We start from the raw sequence: 19,681 nt of genomic DNA, 5'->3' as shown, positions 1-19,681 counted from the left end.
GGAAACAGACGGTTTAGGTGTAGGCTCGGGACACACTGCAAATAGAAGAGTAATTTTTAGGCTTTTTCAAAATTCCCCTCCCAGTGCTGGACAGATGATTAATAGTGACTTGTGGGTGCTGAGAGGACAGGTGAAGAAGCAGCTCAAAGGAGACAGCAAATGAGATGTTCTCCTCCTGTACTAAGAAGCAATTCATCCAACAGGACAGAAGAAAGGACAGGCTCTAGCTCCATTGAGCTTTCTCTTTCCTTCCCTCATGCTTCTCAGTTCTTACTCTCAGACTTTACAGTTCAGGAGCCTAATGCTATAGAGTTAATAAGGCTGGACACTCTTTTTTTTTTTTTTAAACAGCTTTATTGTGGTATCATTTCTTACCATGAATTTCCCCTGTGCTAAATGGACAATTAAATGATTTTTGTTAAATTTACAGAGTTGTGCGACCACCTGCAAAATCCAGTTTTAAGACATTGTTATCATCCCTAAAAGATACTTCATGGGTTTGGCCAATCTAGCAATGAATTTAATATAAGGATAATAGCTATAGTATTCAGTGCTTACTATGATCTGAGCTCTATTTTAAGCACTTTATATGTACCGGCTCATTTAATCCTCACAAGGACCCATGAGATAGGCACCACTGTTTCCCCATTTTACAGATAGAAAAACTGAGGCAGTGGTCACATATAGAGTAGGAGGCAGAGCCAGCATTGAACTCAAGCATGTTGGCTCCAAAGCTGTTGATATTAGCCACCATGCCATATTGCTTTTTAATGTATACTGGCCATTTGAGAAGCCAGACAAAAATAGCCATAACTATCTATGTTCTCTCTTTGTTTCATTTTACATCATCAGTATGGAGTGAGAAATACAGCCTTAACGCAAAAATACCCATACATTTACATTCATTTCCCTTAAGTAGCTGATACTGGAAATATGAAAAATTATGAATAATTTTATATGGAACAGAATGAAGTTGGAGTCTTGGCAGTTATCTGGTTAACAAATTAGATCATCGAGATGAAAAAAAAAATCCTGTTTGGTGGTTTAAAATATCTGGTGTAGCTGTCCACATTCATCAAATTAATAGGATAATTGCCAATTCTGTACTCTATTTTGTTCTGTATCAATATAGCCTGAAACACAAAGGGAAGTTTTTGCCCAAATGATATAAATTTAGTCACTTGCAAACATTCCTGGTCACTAACCTAGAAAGGCTGTTGGGGATACTTGGAAATGTTCCCAGAAATTCAGTTTGAGGATGGAGTAGCACAAGAAATATAATTGTGGTGTTGCTTCTTTATGAAATCAACTACTGACATTTTAATCCATGTAAAAGCCTGTATCTACTTACAGATATTTCTGGAAAGATATCATGTCGAATGAGCAGAGCATTAAATAGGCATGTCATTTTCCATTAACCCTTCCCAAATGTTAATTTAAGAAAAATCCAATTAATACGCAGTGTGGTAAGGACTGCAAGTGGGAGCTTAGACTAGAGGCTTTATTTTTAGCAACATCACTTTTTGGAGGTAGATAGAGGCAGCACTGGCTGAAAAGAATCCTCTTAACTCTGTGTAGACAAAAAAAAAATTTTTAAATGCCACCAGTATAGTTCTTTTTTTTAAAAAAAGATTTTATTTATTTATTTGATAGAGAAAGACAGGTAGTGACAGAGATAGCGAGAGAGAGCACAAGCAGGGGGAGAGGCAAAGGGAGAGGGAGAAGCAGGGAACCCGATGCGGAGCTCAATCCCAGGACCCCGGGATCATGACCTGAGCTGAAGGCAGATGCTTAACCGACTGAGCCACCCAGGCGCCCCCAGTATAGTTCTTTTTCTACATGATATGTACTGTAGTGGTGGATACATGTCATTATGCATTTGTCAAAACCCATGGAATACACACCACTAACGGTGAGCCTAACTTACTCTATGGGCTTTGGGTGGTAATGATGTGTCAATGTAGGTTCATCGATTGTAACAAATGTACCATTGTGGTGTGGGATGTCAATGCGGGGAGGGGTTGTGCATTGGTGGGGATGGGGAGTATATGAGGACTCTCTGTAGTTTGCATTCAGTTTTTCTATGAACTTAAACTGATCTAAAAAATAAAGCTTATAAACTTAAAAAATATGCTCTTTTAAAAAACAAGTCTATTAATAAATACTTTTCTATTTAGGAACAAATCGTGTTTAAATGCTTGAAAACCTTAGCTAGTTTATTTCCGCTAATATTATCAGAGGATTTTGCAACCAGATTTCTTGCCTTATTCATTAAAGTTACTCAACCAGTTTGAGAGGTGGGCTCCAGCAGTGTGGGGTATTTACCATTTTCAAGGTGTGGAAGAGAACCCAGGCTAACTTTTCTCAGAGTTCTGCCTTATATAGATTTTGTTTTCTCTGAACACTTCTAATTTGTTGTGTCTTCTGATTCCACAAAAATTGAAGTGGTCCTAGGCTCCACTTTCCCACTTCTAGTTATCCACTGGGAAGGCCATCCACTTTATGAATTGCCCGAGGCCATCTAAAATCCCATAGCCTTCCCTTAGCTGACCCTTAACATTCCCAAGACACTCCCCTTCATGTCCAACTACCACATTCTAAGCGAATGAAATTCATAATATTATTAAACCAATAAAGTCACTATTGGGGTAATAAGCATGCTGCCTAAAAAAATAGGGAATACATTCCAAATTCAGAAGACTTATTAATTAATTTTAGATTAGTTGCTCTTGCTCTTGGAGAAGATAATTTGGTCACAGGCTCCCCTTCCTTAGAAAAATTGAAGAAATGACTTTATATATGCTTTATATTTGATTTATATTTGTTTAAAAATTGGGGGAAGATAAGGTTTGGTAAATGTACATAGCCCAATATCATATATACATATTACATATTCATGTTTATCTTTTAAAAAATAATATATAGGCCTCCTTGATATCTAGGAAGACTTTTCCAAAAATAGTGGACATTGTGAATTAGATATATCTGCTTTCTGTTTCTATAAAGAATGGTCCTTTTTAGACAGATTGAGATCATGTGGAAATACTCATTGTCTTAACTGCATGAAACAGTGTGGTGAAATTCCAATTTCATTTATAAAATTAATACTGCCATCTACTCAAAATGCTAATCGTTTTAATGAAGACACAGCATCTTGCAAACAAATAATTAGTTTTGTGCATGAAAGGATAAATAGAATCCCAATTAACAAATTGCTAATTTTTCTTAGAGCTCTCAGGTTTCAACCATGACAAGTAGCAGTTTTTATGTGTAGTGTGAAGAATTAATTTTGTTTTTCTGTAGTTATCCAGAGTAATTGTAACTCCAAAGTGTATCTAATACAGTGTATGTTTATTTCAAATTAGTGGAGTTGTAGGCATGGGGTGATGTTCTTTAATTCTTGGTTTTGAACACCATGCCCAGAGCACCTGGAATAGGGCTGTCAGACCTTTAAGAGTTGGGTGATTTCATTGCATTCAACAAGCTATTTAGACCATATGTAAATGGCTTTTTTTTTTTAAGTAGATGATTTAATTGATGTAGGATTTGAGCTACCTTTATTCCTTAAGTGAGTCATTTCATAGTTGATTTCATCTCTCATCTCACAGTTTCTATGAAAATGACCAAACGTCAAACTCAACACATTTCAGACACCAGGTTTCTCTGCAGCAACACTGTTCACACTGGGGCTGATAATTCTTTTGTAAGGGGGCTGCTCTGCGCTTTGTAGGATGTGCAGAGACATCCTGGCTCTACCCACTAGATGCTGGTAGTACCCCTTCAGTCCTAACCATCAAAGCGGGGGTGGGGGGTGGCAGAATCACCCCCAGCTGAGAAACACATCCATAGAGGATGTGGGTTGCCTTGTATATCTATCACGATATTATTAAATAGAATGAGCAAAGCCAGGGCCAAGCAATTGAAAAAAACAAAATCAAAACAAAACTCGAATCCAAAAGGATCCAAGGAAGTGCTAATGACCATTTAAATAATGGAATTGCTTCAACTATGTGGTTGGCATCACAGAATCCTTTTATTAAATCAGCTTCACACCTTAAAGAATGCTGGACTGAAAATAGTCTTCAGTGACTGCTAATGGATGAAATAGAGGAGTTGTGGAGAAAACAGGAGATGTATGAAGCCTCATAAGTTTTCCTAAAAATGCATATCCACAGGCCCTTTCCTTTTCAACAGTGTAAAAATTCAGTTTTAGAAAGCACAGCTTACGATCTGCATAAAGGTAGGAATGTACATGTTTTGAGAAACTACATTAGCTTTTGGAACTGCTAATACAAATGTGTTGTTACAAATGCAGTTTCGTTGCCTGAAACTGGGATGCAGTGGGGGCATCTTAAAATATGGATTTTACGTATTAGATGCAAGGTATTTTCCTGTCATGTGTCCAAAGAGCTTTGTTGCCTATATTATGTACAATGGGCAATAGGCACTATAATATAACTTTCTGAGGAAGGTCAAGTTAGCTCTGAAGAAAAGACAACACTGTTCTGCTTTTAAAATAAAAATCCATCTTGGATAATTTGATTTTGCTCTAATGTTTAGTTTCCATTCTATTCTGACTTCTATAATGTTTAAATTATTTGTTTCAAGTTGAATGTCTTTAAGTAACATTGAAGAATTTCTTAGTGACAAGACTCATTAGATATATTTAAAATATGTACATTTTGCTCAGAACTGTTGAGAAGGCATTTCAAACCAAGAAGTCCTGAGACCACTTAATCTAACATTAATATTAATTTACTTAATTGTTATATAAATGTATTATTCCAGAATTTTTCATAGCAAATAGGAAATGTGCAAAAGGTATTAATGATGTAAAGTTTCTTACAGAAAGTGAAATAATAGGTTACAGAGCAGTAGAGATTACATAATTTCTTTGATGTGAGCGTTATAAGGAACATTGACTGATTACTGAAACAGCCTATCCTAAGTATCTCGCTGAGTTATGCAACTGGTGAACCAGAACAGAAATTGTTATATAGCTCCATAAAATACAATGAGCGATTGTTATCTTGTGGATAATTTAATGCTTAAAGCTAATAAGCTATGAAAAATAAAATGCTATAGGAGACCTATATCATTCTATATCTTACTACTATATATTTAAGTATAACATTGCATTTTTTTATGCCAGAACTGTCTGAAATCTTCATTTTATGACAATAAATTCACCTGAAGCAAGTTTAGTGAATGTGATATAATGTAGTTCACTATGACTGGGTAACAGTTTCTCTGTAAATTAAGAGAGACATTCAGTTATGCTTTGCATTTTCAGACAACTTCTCCTGCAATTTTAAGTGGTGGTTTTTAATATTGCTCTCCTATATAACCTAAAATAACATAAATGAAAGCCAAATAAAGAACATTTCTGGAGAAAAATATTTTGCACGCACACATAGTAAATAAATATGTACATATGTAAAGAACATGTGCTTATACACATATTTATGGGCACATAGATACACACATGATGCTCTATAAAGTTTTCATTTATTTGGTGATTACACTACTATTTTCTTATATCTAATATTTAAGGTAGGATGGTGGACTTATAAGGATAGTGATTAAAAAATAATGTCTACCTATCACTTTCTCTATTAAAGACCTCTTCGCAGGCGAATTTAGGGCATATTGAGCCTGATTTTGCAATACTTTCTGCCTATCGATCTTTCCAACAAATGACAGAAACAGTCCAATAAACTTACCATAAGGCAGAAGTACCATAGTTTCCAGAATGTAGCACAGTGTTTACATGTTTAGTGCTCTGTCATTATCAATGCTTTGGTATATCTCATTTTGAATCTGAAATAATTGCACAAAGAACATATACAAGACCAATCTACTAAGAAGTGTCTGAACCAGGACTCCTATCAGGGTCTTCTCATTTCAAACCCACTCCATGGTGGAATCTCTCCTAAATTCTGTCCTATTCTGCCATGCCTCCCAGGGAACAAGAGGCCCTGAATTACTTACAGACCACATGGGGAAAGGGGAGGAATGACTTGCATTCTGTCTGCCAATCCAGTCGGCTTTTCATTAGCATGCCGGGATAGATTTGGAGATGATTCAGAGAGCAAAATGTTCACCAGCAGCCTGACGTCAGCGTGAAAAAATAAACTAGCTTGAGCTGGAGCCGCATGGGCACAATCTGCTTACTGGAACTGGTCTTGCCTACTTGGTACCATGAAGATGTTAGCGATTATCTAAGATCTCATAAAGTGAACTTCTTTTCAAATGATTCCAATGAGAGCAAGGGAAGAAAATTTGGTCCCTGTAGGACAGGAAGGAAGGGAAAACTAGGGTGCGATGTGGTTTGCAGAAGGTGTTGCCCAATGCCTCTGGGGGAGCAGTTATTTTCATGGATAGAAATTGATTTGGAATTGAAAGCACATGGAATAAATGCTACTGCAGAATAACAGAATAGCGAGATATCCGAGATGATTTTCATTCTCACGATATTGCACTGAATTTATTTAATCCTTCATCGTTGCCATTTTGGAAATACTACATGTTTGGCCTATGCTCGGCGCTGGGGATAGAAAAATCAAGAGGAAGGTCCTTGCCTTCAAAGAGTTCGTAGTCCAGTGTAGGAGAGAGGTCGTGAAACAAGGGCAATACAATGACATAGAAGCTTCAGGAAAGCACCAGATGCCATAGAGAACTTAGGTTGGCACAGAGGAAGGACCCTAAATCATCAGCCATTTTAGGGCAGGCTTACCTTCAGGTGGGAAGAGACTCATTGGCTGGGAAAGTCCAAGTTCATGCCTTTTATTCAGTCATAATTGTTCAGTCCCTCCTTTCACACCCAGAATGTTCCAGAATGGCTGCTCAACTCCCTAATCATCTTAACTACTGGCACTGCAGCGGCCCAGGCCTTTCAGAGTGGACATCAGCCATGTACAAGTAGTAGAGTCATTCTTATCATGAAGGGCCTTGTGTTTGAAAACTAAGGACGTTGAAATTTCCTTGAAAACCTGAGAGAGTAGTGAAGAATTTTAAGCAGGAAGATGAGTGTAACACACTGATCCGGGCATTGTCTAGGGTATCACACAGTAGAGAGAAAGGTAAGGGACTCACTTCGAGTATCTGGTAGACATGAGTGTGGTGCTGGGTGATTCCCCAGGCAGGCCTGGCCTTCATGACAGTCCCACTGCAGGGCCACGTCTTCCCAAGTTCACAGCCACTGAGTGGCAGAGAGGGGTCCGAAACTCCGCCCTGGATCGTTTGACTCTGGTTTTCAGAACACGCCTCCTGCTTCTGCTGACTGCTCTGGTTCTGTTAGCCTGACTGTGGAGTAAAGCGTGTTCTTTTTTTTTTTTTAAGATTTTATTTATTTATTTCAGAGAGAGAGAGAGCACGAGACGGGGGAGGGTCAGAGGAGAAGCAGACTCCCCGCTGAGCAGCGAGCCCGATGCGGGACTCGATCCCGGGACTCCAGGATCATGACCTGAGCCGAAGGCAGTCGCTTAACCAACTGAGCCACCCAGGCGCCCAATAAATAAAATCTTTAAAAAAAAAAAAAATTTATTTATTTATTTGAGAGAGAGAATGAGAGACAGAGAGCATGAGAGGGAAGAGGGCAGAGGGAGAAGCAGACCCCCCGCTGAGCAGGGAGCCCGATGTGGGACTTGATCCCGGGACTCCAGGATCATGACCTGAGCCGAAGGCAGTCGCTTAACCAACTGAGCCACCCAGGCGCCCCAGTACCATTGAATTTTAATGGACCAGGCTGGATGGCTTACCCCCAGTTGTCCCACGTGGTGATAGTTTTTTCTCTCAATTTTTCAACAAAAGAGCATCATAAGGTGCCATTCCAGAAAATAAAACAAAGGAGACCAATCACTTCTCAATACTTCGCAGTATAAATAAGGCTTTGAACAGAAGCACACCTCTGTTTCCAGCAATAAGACTTGTAGTTTCAGCTCTGACATGTTTCTGGCAAGGGAGGATGAAGGACTGGGGAGAATGCTACCAAAAAAAAAAAAAAAAGTCAAATGAGAGTGCAGGACAATCTAAGGGGAGTAGTTTGAACTCCTATAAACATGAAGACAATAAAAGAAACTTTGGAATGGAAACTCTATAGACACACATAATGCATATGCCTTGGGAAGGGGGGGACATCTTCTGCACAAAGCCTTAAGCTAATGCAGGGAAAATTATTCCATAAGCTTCAGAAAAATGTGGATAAGTCGGCAGGGAAAGTCACATGAGATCACGGATTAAATATCAAAGGAGGTTATGCAAAAATAGATATAACTAAATAGTATTTGAAGATGTTAAAGAAAATTTAAAAATTATACTCCTGATATAACAAATGGATTGAGTGACTTCCTGGTTTCTCAAAATGATAGATACATGCCAAATAGAGCTTTGCTTCCTTTCACAGTGGACAGGCTCAGACTCAATAACCTGAAGGATTTTATCCAGTTTCTTACAATGTCATTATGTTTCTATTTGAAAAACAGAAACTCTTTGGAACTTGAAAAAAATAAATGTCAAATACGATCTCAAAAAGAAAAAAGGGGGTGGATATAAACTGAACCTCTTGTATTTCTAATTGGTCAAGTCTGCCCTGAAATACCAAAATATATTTCAACACCTGTCCTACCATTAGGAGATTTTAATGACCATAAGTCTATTCCTGTAACATCATTGTTATATTTAGGCACAATGTTATTTTCTGAGTAATAATAATAGGGAAGTGAGAATCTCCATCTTAATAACTCTGTACCTTCCTATTTGTATTTTTATTTGGTACTACCACTTTTAATTTCAAAATTATTCAATTGTTTGTCCTCAAATCTTTTTTAAAAGTTTGTAATCCACTCAGTTGTCACCTAACCAGCTTATAACTTCTCTGTTAATCTTTTTTTGTAAATCCATCATGCAAGTCTCATAACCTTATCAATACTCTGAACTTCTGCTAGTCTCTTTCATTCATCTTGTTTTGAGGTTCCCAGAAAGGGGCATGATCTTCCAGACCAGACATGTGTAGAAAAATACTCTCACTTTTTTTCTGTGCGTGTCAGATACTGAAAAATGCTCCCCATGCTTAAGAAGGAATATTAGCAATAAAAGAACCAGCCCCCCAAAAGTAATGACTTTCATACTTTTCATTCCACATCTATGCAGGATTAGGGACTGTGGTAAATGAGGTGAGAGCTGATATCATGTGGAAATAGTGAGCTTAGGTAAGGATTGCCAACAAGTTTGAATGCACTTCTCAAATTGTTCCCTTACTGCATGGATTCAGAAAAATTTGTCTAAAACATGACAAGTTAAAGGAATGTTCTGAACCGATCATTTGAAACGACACTAGTTTCAACTCAACAGTATAGTTTTACAGCTTTATGCTTTATAGAGATTCAGAAATTACTTGGGAATTCATTTCAAAAACAATGTTCCTACCTGGAATCTGAAATCATTGCTCCTGATTTTCTAGTATCACACACCTTGTGGAGGGAGGCCTTTTAGCGAAAATCATGCGTTTTCAATTGGTTAAACTTATTTCCATTAGATTCACCAGAATAGAGTTGGACTGATAGTTAAGCTTTTATCCCACACATTCTTTGCTTTCTTAAATAATGCATAATGAAAATGTATTGCTTTGTGTTGGAAGTTTGGGGTTAATGAAGGTTTCTAGAAACTTGCATTTTTCTTTCTTTCAAATAGAGTGATGTTTTCATGATACAGGAAAATCTTTGTTCTATTTATTACTATTTCATAAGTTTGTTTCTGTCTTCAACAGGAATTGAAAATAGAATTAACAATTTTTTTTAAGATTTTATTTATTTATTTGAGAGAGAGAGAGACAGAGAGAGCACAAGCAGGAGGAGCGGCAGGCAGAGGGAGGAGCAGGCTCCCCGCTGAGCAGGGAGCCCGATGTGGGGCTCGATCCCAGGAACCTGGGATCATGACCTGAGCCAAAAAGGCAGCCGCTTAACCGACTGAGCCACACCGGTGTCCCAGAATTAATGATTCTTAAATAAAATATAATGAAAGCAGAGCAAAGATGGGATCAGATTAGTGTAGCTCTGCCCCAAAGACCACCGTCACTTACGACTGGGCATTGTCCTAGTTGTCCAGAAAGCAGAGCCTGTAGTGAAACTCACGTGCTAACGCTGCGAGGACAAGCCCAGGGAAACTCGGGTGAGGGAGAGAGGAAGCGAGACAGGGAGACAAGGGACGGGTAGAACAAACGGTGAGGCACACATTTCTAAGCTGCAACAAATCCTTCCTGGTTTCTGGGCATGAGGGGCTTCTCTAAATAGGTCCCAGGGAATGCTGTGGGTCAGTCCCCTCCCCTGGGTCCCATTTCCTCCACACTCTCAGTACAGGTGGCTCAGCCCTTCTGCACCGGCTCTGGGGGAAAGCAGAACTTCTTTGGCTCTAGCCCAGGTGCAGAGCCGTCTGCTGGAAGCTGGTGCCAGGCATGGGGGTCCTCAGTCGCTAGCTTTAGTGGCAGCGGAAGCGGTCTTTCCGGGGGCTTCGGGACTACGGGCACCGTGTCAGCCAGTCCCGAAAGCAAAGTCAAAGCAGGCTGAGAAAACCTGGGCTGGGGCACATGTGATTGGATCCCTCGCAGACGAGCGACTTCACTCCTTTGTTGCCTCAGTTTTGTCATCTGTAAAATGGGGAGCAATAATAGTCACCATAATTACAAGATAATTAGAAAAACTAACTGCCTTAATACATTCGATGTGATTCGAAAATGCCTGCAAAGGTGAACAAATGGCTTGAACCATCATGGCATCATGATCTTAAGTACGGAGCCTGTACTTCAAAGAAGATATAAGTGTTTGTTTGAGTTACAAGTTTATGCATAGCATTATTATTATTGACAATTTCAGTTATCAAAACTAACCAAGGCAACGCGATAGGCAAGTCTTCCCCCAAATAAGTCTATCACGAGGACAAAAATGAGATATAAATTCAGTTCCAAAAAAAAAAAATGAGGCCAGATTCTAAGTTCTGGGCACAGTATTTGAGTTGTGGGTCCAGTAATCTCTCTCTGAGAGTGGCCAAGCCTTCCCTGCAGCCTCGCTATGCCCGGATCCTATTTCCCTGTGCCATTCAGATCCGCAGCAGAGTGTTTACCACTCAAGTTCAAGTGACAGGAGTCTGCAGAAAGGGGTTTCTCTTTCCTGTTTCAGCTCTGTGTGCTCTCAGGTTGTAACGTGCGTCCATTCAAAGCCCCAACAGAGCAACTGCTTTCTTTGCATTCAGCCTGGCTCCGCGTGGAGGCATGTTACTTTAGACTATTTTGCATCAACACAGTCAGCCTTGAAGCTGGAGGATAAATAAACACAGATTCCCTCTCCGGTGTCTCCTGACCTTATTACTTGAGAATGGCAGGATGGGTACTAAGTGTAGGAGTTTGCCTTGCTCTGTTTTTATTGGCTACATTGTTCCTGTGCATGGGAACAGCAGTGAAAGCTATATGCTCATCTGCTCATTATCACCCTTCCGGTAGCTTTCAAAATGCTTTGCTTCAATGAAACAACAAAAGTCTTTGACTTCACTGCCCCAACTTAAGTTATTTCTTTCATTATTCAGAAAAAAAAAAGGGGGGGGAAGATGACTTGTAATCTTATATTGAGCCTAGCAACATAAAAATAGATACTTTATTTTGAGGCGATTACCCTCCCTTATGATTTATTATAATGCATCTTCTCAGAAATGTCAAATTAACTCCCTGCTATAAACATTTCTACTTTTAGCTCTTAAAAAAATCAAAGTATCAAATATTCCTTCAGAAAACACCCAGAAATGTAAGGTTTTCCCTTTTATAGGCGATACAATGTGGTACTGTTTCATGGATTCTGTGAGGTTCTCCACCACCCCCCCAAGAGCAGTTTTTTGGGTTTCCTCTAATGGTTTCCCTAAAAAGATCCCGTTTCCTGTACCAATGCCAGTGATTGATTTATAGTTCACATTCTGCCTTTGATTTTTCTGGTTTTAGTGGTTTGGGTAGCCTAATACTGCCCATTTTTTTGCTCATCATTCACTATGTTCAGACAGTGTCGGATGTCAGCTTTCAGTTTTTAAATAGAAGATATAATAACTACCTAGTTTGAAAAGCTCTTTGGGATTATGGGTTTGGTTAATATCCTCTAAAAACAATTTCAAAAAACTGTAGTAGAAGATTATAAATGACTTTTTATGTGATTGCATCCCCTGGTGCTTTGAAATAAAAACACAATAAAGAGTATAAAAACACTTGGTCAGAAAGGCTAATCCTGAGTTGATGCCATTTACATTTAGATTTAAATAAGCCAGCCTCTTTATTCTTTCAAACTTTGCTTCAGGTTTTAAATTGAGAATACATAGAAATTAAAAGTCCTCATATGCTTAGATATATTTTGAAAAGTTATAATGCCTGAATTCAGTTGACTGCTAAGAATAATAACTGTGATAAACATAAGGAAATGTAATTAGTTATTTTTAATAAAACAATTATTAATAATGTTCATCTAATATGTGGTCCCAGGTAAAGCAAAGCAGGGTCATTAATGTAAGAATGCAACAAGATTGTGGGTTATGCACCTAAGCCATGTGCAAATACAAAGAATCATAGAGCCTGATCCCCTGGTTCTATGAGTGATGGAGTATAAAGCAGCATGTCGTGGTGGCAAAGTCTTCTACTAGGAATCCAGACCTTGATTCTAGTCCCAGATGGACCAGGTGACCAATAAAAAGTCTGTTTCTCCAGTCATAACATGAGAGGTTCAGATATGAGGCTTTCATGGATCTTTCCAAGACCAAAAGTCTAGAGCTCTCTGCACCATAATTCCATTTTAAATGACATGTGCCCACTACACAGAGGGCAGTTTAAGAATGGTGCATCCAGGCAAGGCCTGCTGGGAATCCCTGGAATCAGCTCCTGGAAGGGGTGTGGGTGGGGGGCGCTGTGAATCCCTGGAATCAGCTCCTGATGGGGTGTGTGTGGAGAGGGCGTAGGGTCTGTGGAGAGGGCGTAGGGTCTGGGGGAGGGCCAGGATCATGGCCCAAGAGTTGGTCCAACCACAAGGAGAATGACTAGGCCTGTTCTGACACACGTAAGTATTTTTGTTTGGCAACTCAAAATTCTTCAGAAAGAGGGCATATGCTCATTTATAGCCTGGCCTCTTGATTCTTGGCCAGTCTATATGTTTTTTCATTATACAAGTCTTGAGGAAGAATGACACCTAGTATTTGAGTAATGGTGTTCTAGCTCTTTCTGTACATTTTTAAAGGGCTTTTGCTTCTAGAGTAGCCACTTCTAATCCACTGTAAAACTTTTAGCTGACCCCTTTCCAAAGCCTTCAAACCATTCTCTAAAAGTTGAATCTTCTTTCTCTTCTCAAGTGATCGTCTTCTCTAGGAAAGTAATCTATCTAGTCAAGCAAGTATTACTTAATTTTTGTTATTGAGACATTTCCTAAGGATGCACTATGCACTGGCCCTAAGCTATAGAGACACTAAAGATAACTAAGATGTGCAGTGTGTCCTCTGGTAGCTCCCAGCTCAGTGCAGTTAGACTCCTAATAACAAAACCCCCGTGGAACCAGAGGGCTCCCTGGGAGAGCCCAGAGGCTGCAGACAGCCTAGCCCTGACCAAGGGAAACCACGGAGTGTAAGAAATTACCAAAGAGTGTAAGAGAAGTAGAAGGGAAGAAAGGCATTCTGGGCGAAGAGGTGTGAATGTATGTGGGATGTACTGAGACGCGGTGAGTTCAGGCACTCTCACAGCAAAATCCACACGGCTTCTGTCCCCCTAGAAAGCAGGCACAGCATGAAACAGATGTCATCCCTTCATGTGTTTCTACATCGGAGGTCCTCTAGAATGAAGCTGTTAGAGCTTCTTAGTTAGGGTTCACCAGAGAAACAGAACCAACAGGATGTGTGACTTGTTACAAGAAATTGTCTCATTTGACTGTGGAGGTGAAGAAGTCCAAAACTATAGCGGAGAAGCTGGAAAGGAGAGCCCATGGGATAGTTTCAGTCCAAAAGCTGGCAGGCTTAAGACCCAAGAGCTGATGTTTCAAGTCAAGTCTGATGGCAGGAAAAGACTGTTGTTCCAGTTCAATCAGTCAGGTAGTAGGAGTTCCTTCTTACTCAGGAGAGTTAGCCTTTTTGTGCCGTTTAGGCCTTCAACTGATTAGACGAAGCCCACCCCCCCAGTAAAGAGGGTGGTCTTCTTTACTCATTCTACCAATTCAAATGTTAATTTCATCCAAAAATACCCTCACAGACATACCCAGAATGATATTTGACCAAATATCTGGGCACCCTATGGCCCAGTCAGGTTGACACAAAATAAACCATCATCCTACCTCCTCTCAATACTTTGAGGCTTAATTATAAATAATCTGGAGATATTCCACCAGCCTGATTACTAAATTGGCAGCTCACTATGATATGACTCTTGTTTTTTTGAAAGTCTCACAATGCCATAGAATTTCTGGACAGTATCTCGGGGTTGAGATATCACCAACACTCTGCTTTGATAATTTATTGACACTATTTTCAGAATTGATAGCTAACTCATTGTTATAATTCAGAATCTATTTATATGTTCTGGTGGTTAAGTGCATGTGCTGGAAAGTCAGGCTGCCTGCCTTTGAATGGCAGCCCTGCCTCGTAAGGGCTCTGTGACCTTGAGCATCTAGCTTAAATTCTCTGTGCCTTTGTGTCTTCCTTTGTAGAATGTATGCAATAATAATCCCTAACTCTTGGTTGTGAAGATTGGATCAGTTAATACATATCAGTTAATACGTGGAAAGCTCCAGGCAGGTGATGGGGACATGAAATGTACTCCAAAAAATAGCTATTCCCATAGTCACATACCTTTTATTGTAAAATGCTTTTTCAGCCTTGGCTCAACGTTAGTTAAGCATTGGTACTTTTTGAGGAAAGAGTCCTTATCAAGAGCAGTAACATTGAATATGCTCAATTAGCATACACTTTGGATAGACTCAAACCAAAACTTCAAAGTCTTAGTTGGCTTGAGAACGACACCAGATTTAGAAAATGAGTTAGAGATGATGAAATAGAAAGTAACACATTTCTAGAATATGCATAGGCCGTGGAGTATTTGATCCACTCCTCTACTTCTGTTCAGTTGAGTTTGTTATAGTCAGAGAAACTGTCCATATTTTAAATGGTTCTTTGGCATCTTAACATTAAAAACATTTGCAAACAAACCAACAGTGGGTGGGGGTGGAGAAATGCTGACTGATGCTTTTTGTCAGGTTTTGAGTTGTTAGCAGTAACAGGTGGATTGACTGGGGCTAGCCTATCTTTGGGTTGAAGGCATTCACCTGACTGATGGAAAAGCAACCTTGGGTAAGTCACTTGGACTCAGGGCTCCTGAGCCAGATGACAAAGCAACCAAATGTCTAGCTAGTCTTTTCTCAGTGTGCTATTTCTGACTTGTCCTCACAACCCCATCGTTCAATAAGTGATTTCATATCTGTTTAGATAAGTTTGTTCACAGAACATGAAATACATTTGCCGGGTGATGGGTGAGGAAATCCTTCGGTTCCTTGAACTTAACCTTGTGAGTGCTTCAGTGTCCTTAGGAAGGTCTTTACTTGTTTCTGTGAATCTTCAGGGCACCCACTTGCTGTAGGCTCCTATTCAGAGGCTTTAGGGTATCCCAGTGTTTGTACAACCCTCTTATGTTAGCAGCTCAGAGGTGGTGGAATGCGAGGTCTATTAGCACAATTTTCTCCTTTTTTGATGATATATAAAATATGTCCATATTGCTGTGTATTTGCACCTCCATCGGCAACACTATTCTGTCTTGAAAAATCATTTTTCAGATTTTCAAGTTCCCATGTCTGAAATTAGTCTGGCAATGAAAGTATATTCAGAGTCAGCTCTTTGAAGCTGGCTGTATTAGTCCACTTGATTATTTCCTAGGGGAAATTCTTCTTCGAATTAAAAAAAGGAATGCTTTGCCCATTTATCAAATGACTAAAGATAGCTGGGGATTAAATCTGAATGGAGTGATTACTGCTTTCGAAAACCCAAATAATGAAAAGTATGTTGTTGTTGTTGTTGTTGTTGTTGTTATGTTGCCGTTGCTTGAACCATCCAACGGTTCTGCCATTGTACCCCCTGAATCTCCTCCTCCCTTCTTGTTCCCGACTCATTAATCCGTGTATGAATTTCTGTGCATCCGTAATACCAATATGAATTCTGTATCTCTGAAAAACTTTAAGGAGGGATGTTGAATCGCAGAGCTTGTATATTTTTACTGGTATTCATTGTCATGATCATTCTTAGCCCCGGTTGCAGTCCCACGTGCTCTTTTCAAGTGTTATTGTAAAGTTAAAACTGTTCATCATAAGGCTATTGCGATGAAGCCAGTTTTGGCCTGTTATAAAAGCTCTGCACTTTTTCATTTTTGAGAGCTAAACTCAGAAGGCTTTGAGCTGTACCTTGGTATATTTGTGTAGTGGATAGCACCATTCATTTAATACTTCATTACGACAGAACTGCAGTCCGTATACATGGTATGCAAAATGAGCCATTTTTGTTTTAAAACAGATTGCAGATGAAAGGAAACCATTCATTTCTTGCTTGCTTGCTGTAATTACTAGAGCACTAATTACTCCAAATCACTGACATCCAGGGTCAGGAAGGATGACAACAGAAACATCAAAGAAAAGATGGGGCTCACTTGCTATGACAGATTTTCCGCATTCCCAACCACAGTATTTTTTTTTTTTATGGCTACTGTTTTCCAGTTTGATGGTGAAAACAGCAACAACAAACATGCACACAGTCAAGATTGCTGAATGTTTACTATTATTTCATTCGCAGTTTGACGGTGAGAACATGTATATGAGCATGACAGAGCCGAGCCAGGATTATGTGCCAGCCAGCCAGGTGGGTTAATTAATCTTCTCTGCCTTGTTTCAAATTGTAATTAAACAAATTCAAAGAGTTGCATTGCAAATGAGTAGCACTATCAGTAACTGCTGCAATCAGGAATAATCATAATTTATAAACAAAGCATTTAAGCCTTGTTTCCAGTTAATGAGATAGAGCTGATAAAACACCGGAGTTGGCATTTGTTGAAAGATACTACCTTGTTTTCTCTCCAGAATGGCAAGCAGCTGTTTTGCCAGCATGATCTTTCCTAAACAGTTGTTTTACCTTTAGGAAATAAAGTCTTTACAGGTGCAGGTTATTTGTGCTTCTGACTATAGAGGAGTTTAATCATTATAAGCTACACGTGTCACAAAGAGCTTTAATTATCAACTATTGGGGCAGTTTTCAATACAATGTTATATTTATAACCAAGATCACGTGGCCAGTGAGCGCTATGTGGCTGCTTTCAGAATCTACTGGGGTGGGTAGCTTTCCGGCCAAAATGCATGATCTGATTGAAACCTTTCAAGAGCACGTTTGTATCCATTTCCCTGGGAATTGTTGACAAGGTATTTAATCATGAGAAGTGACAACAAAAGTCCAATGAAAATGCAAATGGTTACCTTTATAAAAGTGAATTCTGGGCTATTTATTTTTAGATACTTAAGACCAGCCCCTTTAATCCAGTGAGGGCATTTAAAGCAAAATTATAACTGCCGTAAGGTGCCAGCGTAATGTAATATGTAAGGACACTGTGAGCAAAAATAAACACGTGGATAAGTGAAAGCGAGGGAGAGTTCATAGGAGTATTTTGTAGATTTGAACATTTTTTTTTTCTAGAATAGCAAAACCATGGCAGTTTGAAGTTTCGTGTATCAGTAACTATGGCGTAAACCCTAACACAGGGGTTTTCAATGCCTTGCATAGCCGCCCAAAGATATTTGATAACTGGGATGGGTCGGGGGAACAGAGAACAAAAATAAAACTTCTATTTTTCTTCATGGTGGTTGTCAGTGAATTAATCTAATGTATATGTTAGGGGTGCACTTTGTGAAGCTTTGAAATTTCTCTAAGAACAAAATGTCTCGTGCTTAACTCAAAACAGAGGCAAGCCTGCCTCTCCATGAACTTTGCATTTAGAAGTCATTACCATCACTGCCTTCCCTGGCAGACACTCTGGAAACCACACTATATGGTTTAGACGAGAAGGTCATCATTAAGTTCAAAAGATCCGGACTCCATTTCCTTCCATTCAGCTGAGTTGATCACTTTCAGAATACCTTTGGAACGGGGCGCCTGGGTGGCTCAGTTGGTTAAGAATACCTTTGGAAGGCTGAGCTTTGCATTTACAATTCTTACTTCGCTGAATTCATTTGGCTAAGTAGCCTCCGAGATCCATAGGTAGTTGTGAATAGGACTGTTTGATTAAAAAATGAAAAATGTTACTATTAATTTTCTTCTAACCATCAATCCCCAAACTGTACTGACAAGTTTAGTATTACTATTAGATTAAAGCAACCCAGTATCATCTCTTTGGTGCCTTTAGGGTTTTGAAGTGTAAGGGCTAATTGAATTTGTTTGAAACAGTAGAAACACAAACTCAATAAATGATTGCTGTTATAAAGCAGCAGCTCCCGTTCAGAGAATCATTATGTCCATCTTAAAGACTTTTGGATAAAGGATTGGAAATTCAAAGTATATACATCATAACAACTTGGCTCCTTAGACTTTTAAATTCAAGTACAATGGATAAGATTAAGCCCCTGACTAAAATCAAACAACTAACATTATTTCTTTTAATATTTCAATCAGGAGTTACTAAGAATGTTTTAAATACCAGTGATAATTTATGAAAGTGTAAAGAGCCCCAGATACTTTTTGGGCTTTGTAAAGATATGGCAGGTTTGTGTGCCAGAAGCAAACTATTTTTTAATAATGTAGCACATATGAAAATGTTTTTCGAATGTGCTATTTTAAAAATTAGACTGATGCAAGATAATACATACTCTGGGGGAAATAAACTTTGCAAATTACATAAGTTGAATGGCCTTCGCTAAATTTTACACTTAACATTCCTTTTGTTTACTGTGTGTTTAGAGTGTGTTGTTCAAAAATTCATTACCTGGTATTCTTTTGGGGAATTTTAATCAATTTACCCCTTTCGGCAACCATAAATAGGATTTTAGTCATCTTACAGGAAAAAAAAATAGTTTTATCCCTTTTCCTACATAACATCAAACATCTGCATAGTTCAGTAATCCAAGACAACTTGCCTCATAGCGTCACTCAACAATTATAATTCCTGTTCAATTTTCAAATCAGTACATGCTTTGGGACTTACAGACTAAGTTGCTAAGTAGCAACATATGGTAAACTACTCCTCCTATGATGTTGCTGCAAGCAAAGCGCATAATTCTAAACTTGAAATGATTTTTATAGAAAGCCACTGCTGGAATGGCTCCAGAAATGGAAGTACACTGTAAAAATTAATGATATTCTTTTAGACAGTCCCAAAGGGCTCTTTGGCACTATCTACTGCATGCATTCTATACCTCTTAAGCTAGTGTATACAAATCCTTAAAATTTTTTGCATATAATTTTGTAATTGATAGGCAGCTTTTAAATTGAGTATACTACCTTATAATAAGCCTGACAAATATGCAATAAAAACCCATGACATTTCTACTTCTCCCTGGCTCCATTCTTGGAATATTGACTATTTTCTCCTTTATTAGCTCACTCTAAGTGTGCTCGAGCCAGGTCTAGCTAGCTCAGTACTTTATTTTATTTTTTTTTTTTT

At 38.9% G+C, this 19,681-nt stretch overlaps 1 protein-coding gene across 3 annotated transcripts in view; it reads left to right on the top strand.

Annotated features, from left to right (window-relative positions):
- The window catches only part of TOX (thymocyte selection associated high mobility group box), a 297,279-nt gene that overhangs the window by 131,057 nt on the left and 146,541 nt on the right, over nt 1-19,681 (top strand). For 2 of the 3 annotated variants that reach the window (XM_081816027.1, XM_006739522.3), the window contains exon 2: nt 16,831-16,896. The exons of the other annotated variant lie outside the window; for it this stretch is intronic. In XM_081816027.1, coding sequence (XP_081672153.1) covers nt 16,831-16,896 — 66 coding nt within the window. The remainder of the gene's footprint in view (nt 1-16,830; nt 16,897-19,681) is intronic. 3 annotated transcript variants of the gene reach the window in all.

This window comes from Leptonychotes weddellii, chromosome 4 (genome assembly GCF_054177405.1).
Source record: "Leptonychotes weddellii isolate Sample4059 chromosome 4, ASM5417740v2, whole genome shotgun sequence".
In the NCBI taxonomy this organism is placed as follows: Eukaryota; Metazoa; Chordata; class Mammalia; order Carnivora; family Phocidae; genus Leptonychotes; species Leptonychotes weddellii.
Note: the sequence above shows the minus strand (reverse complement) of the source record. Positions and strands in the feature narration are given on the sequence as shown.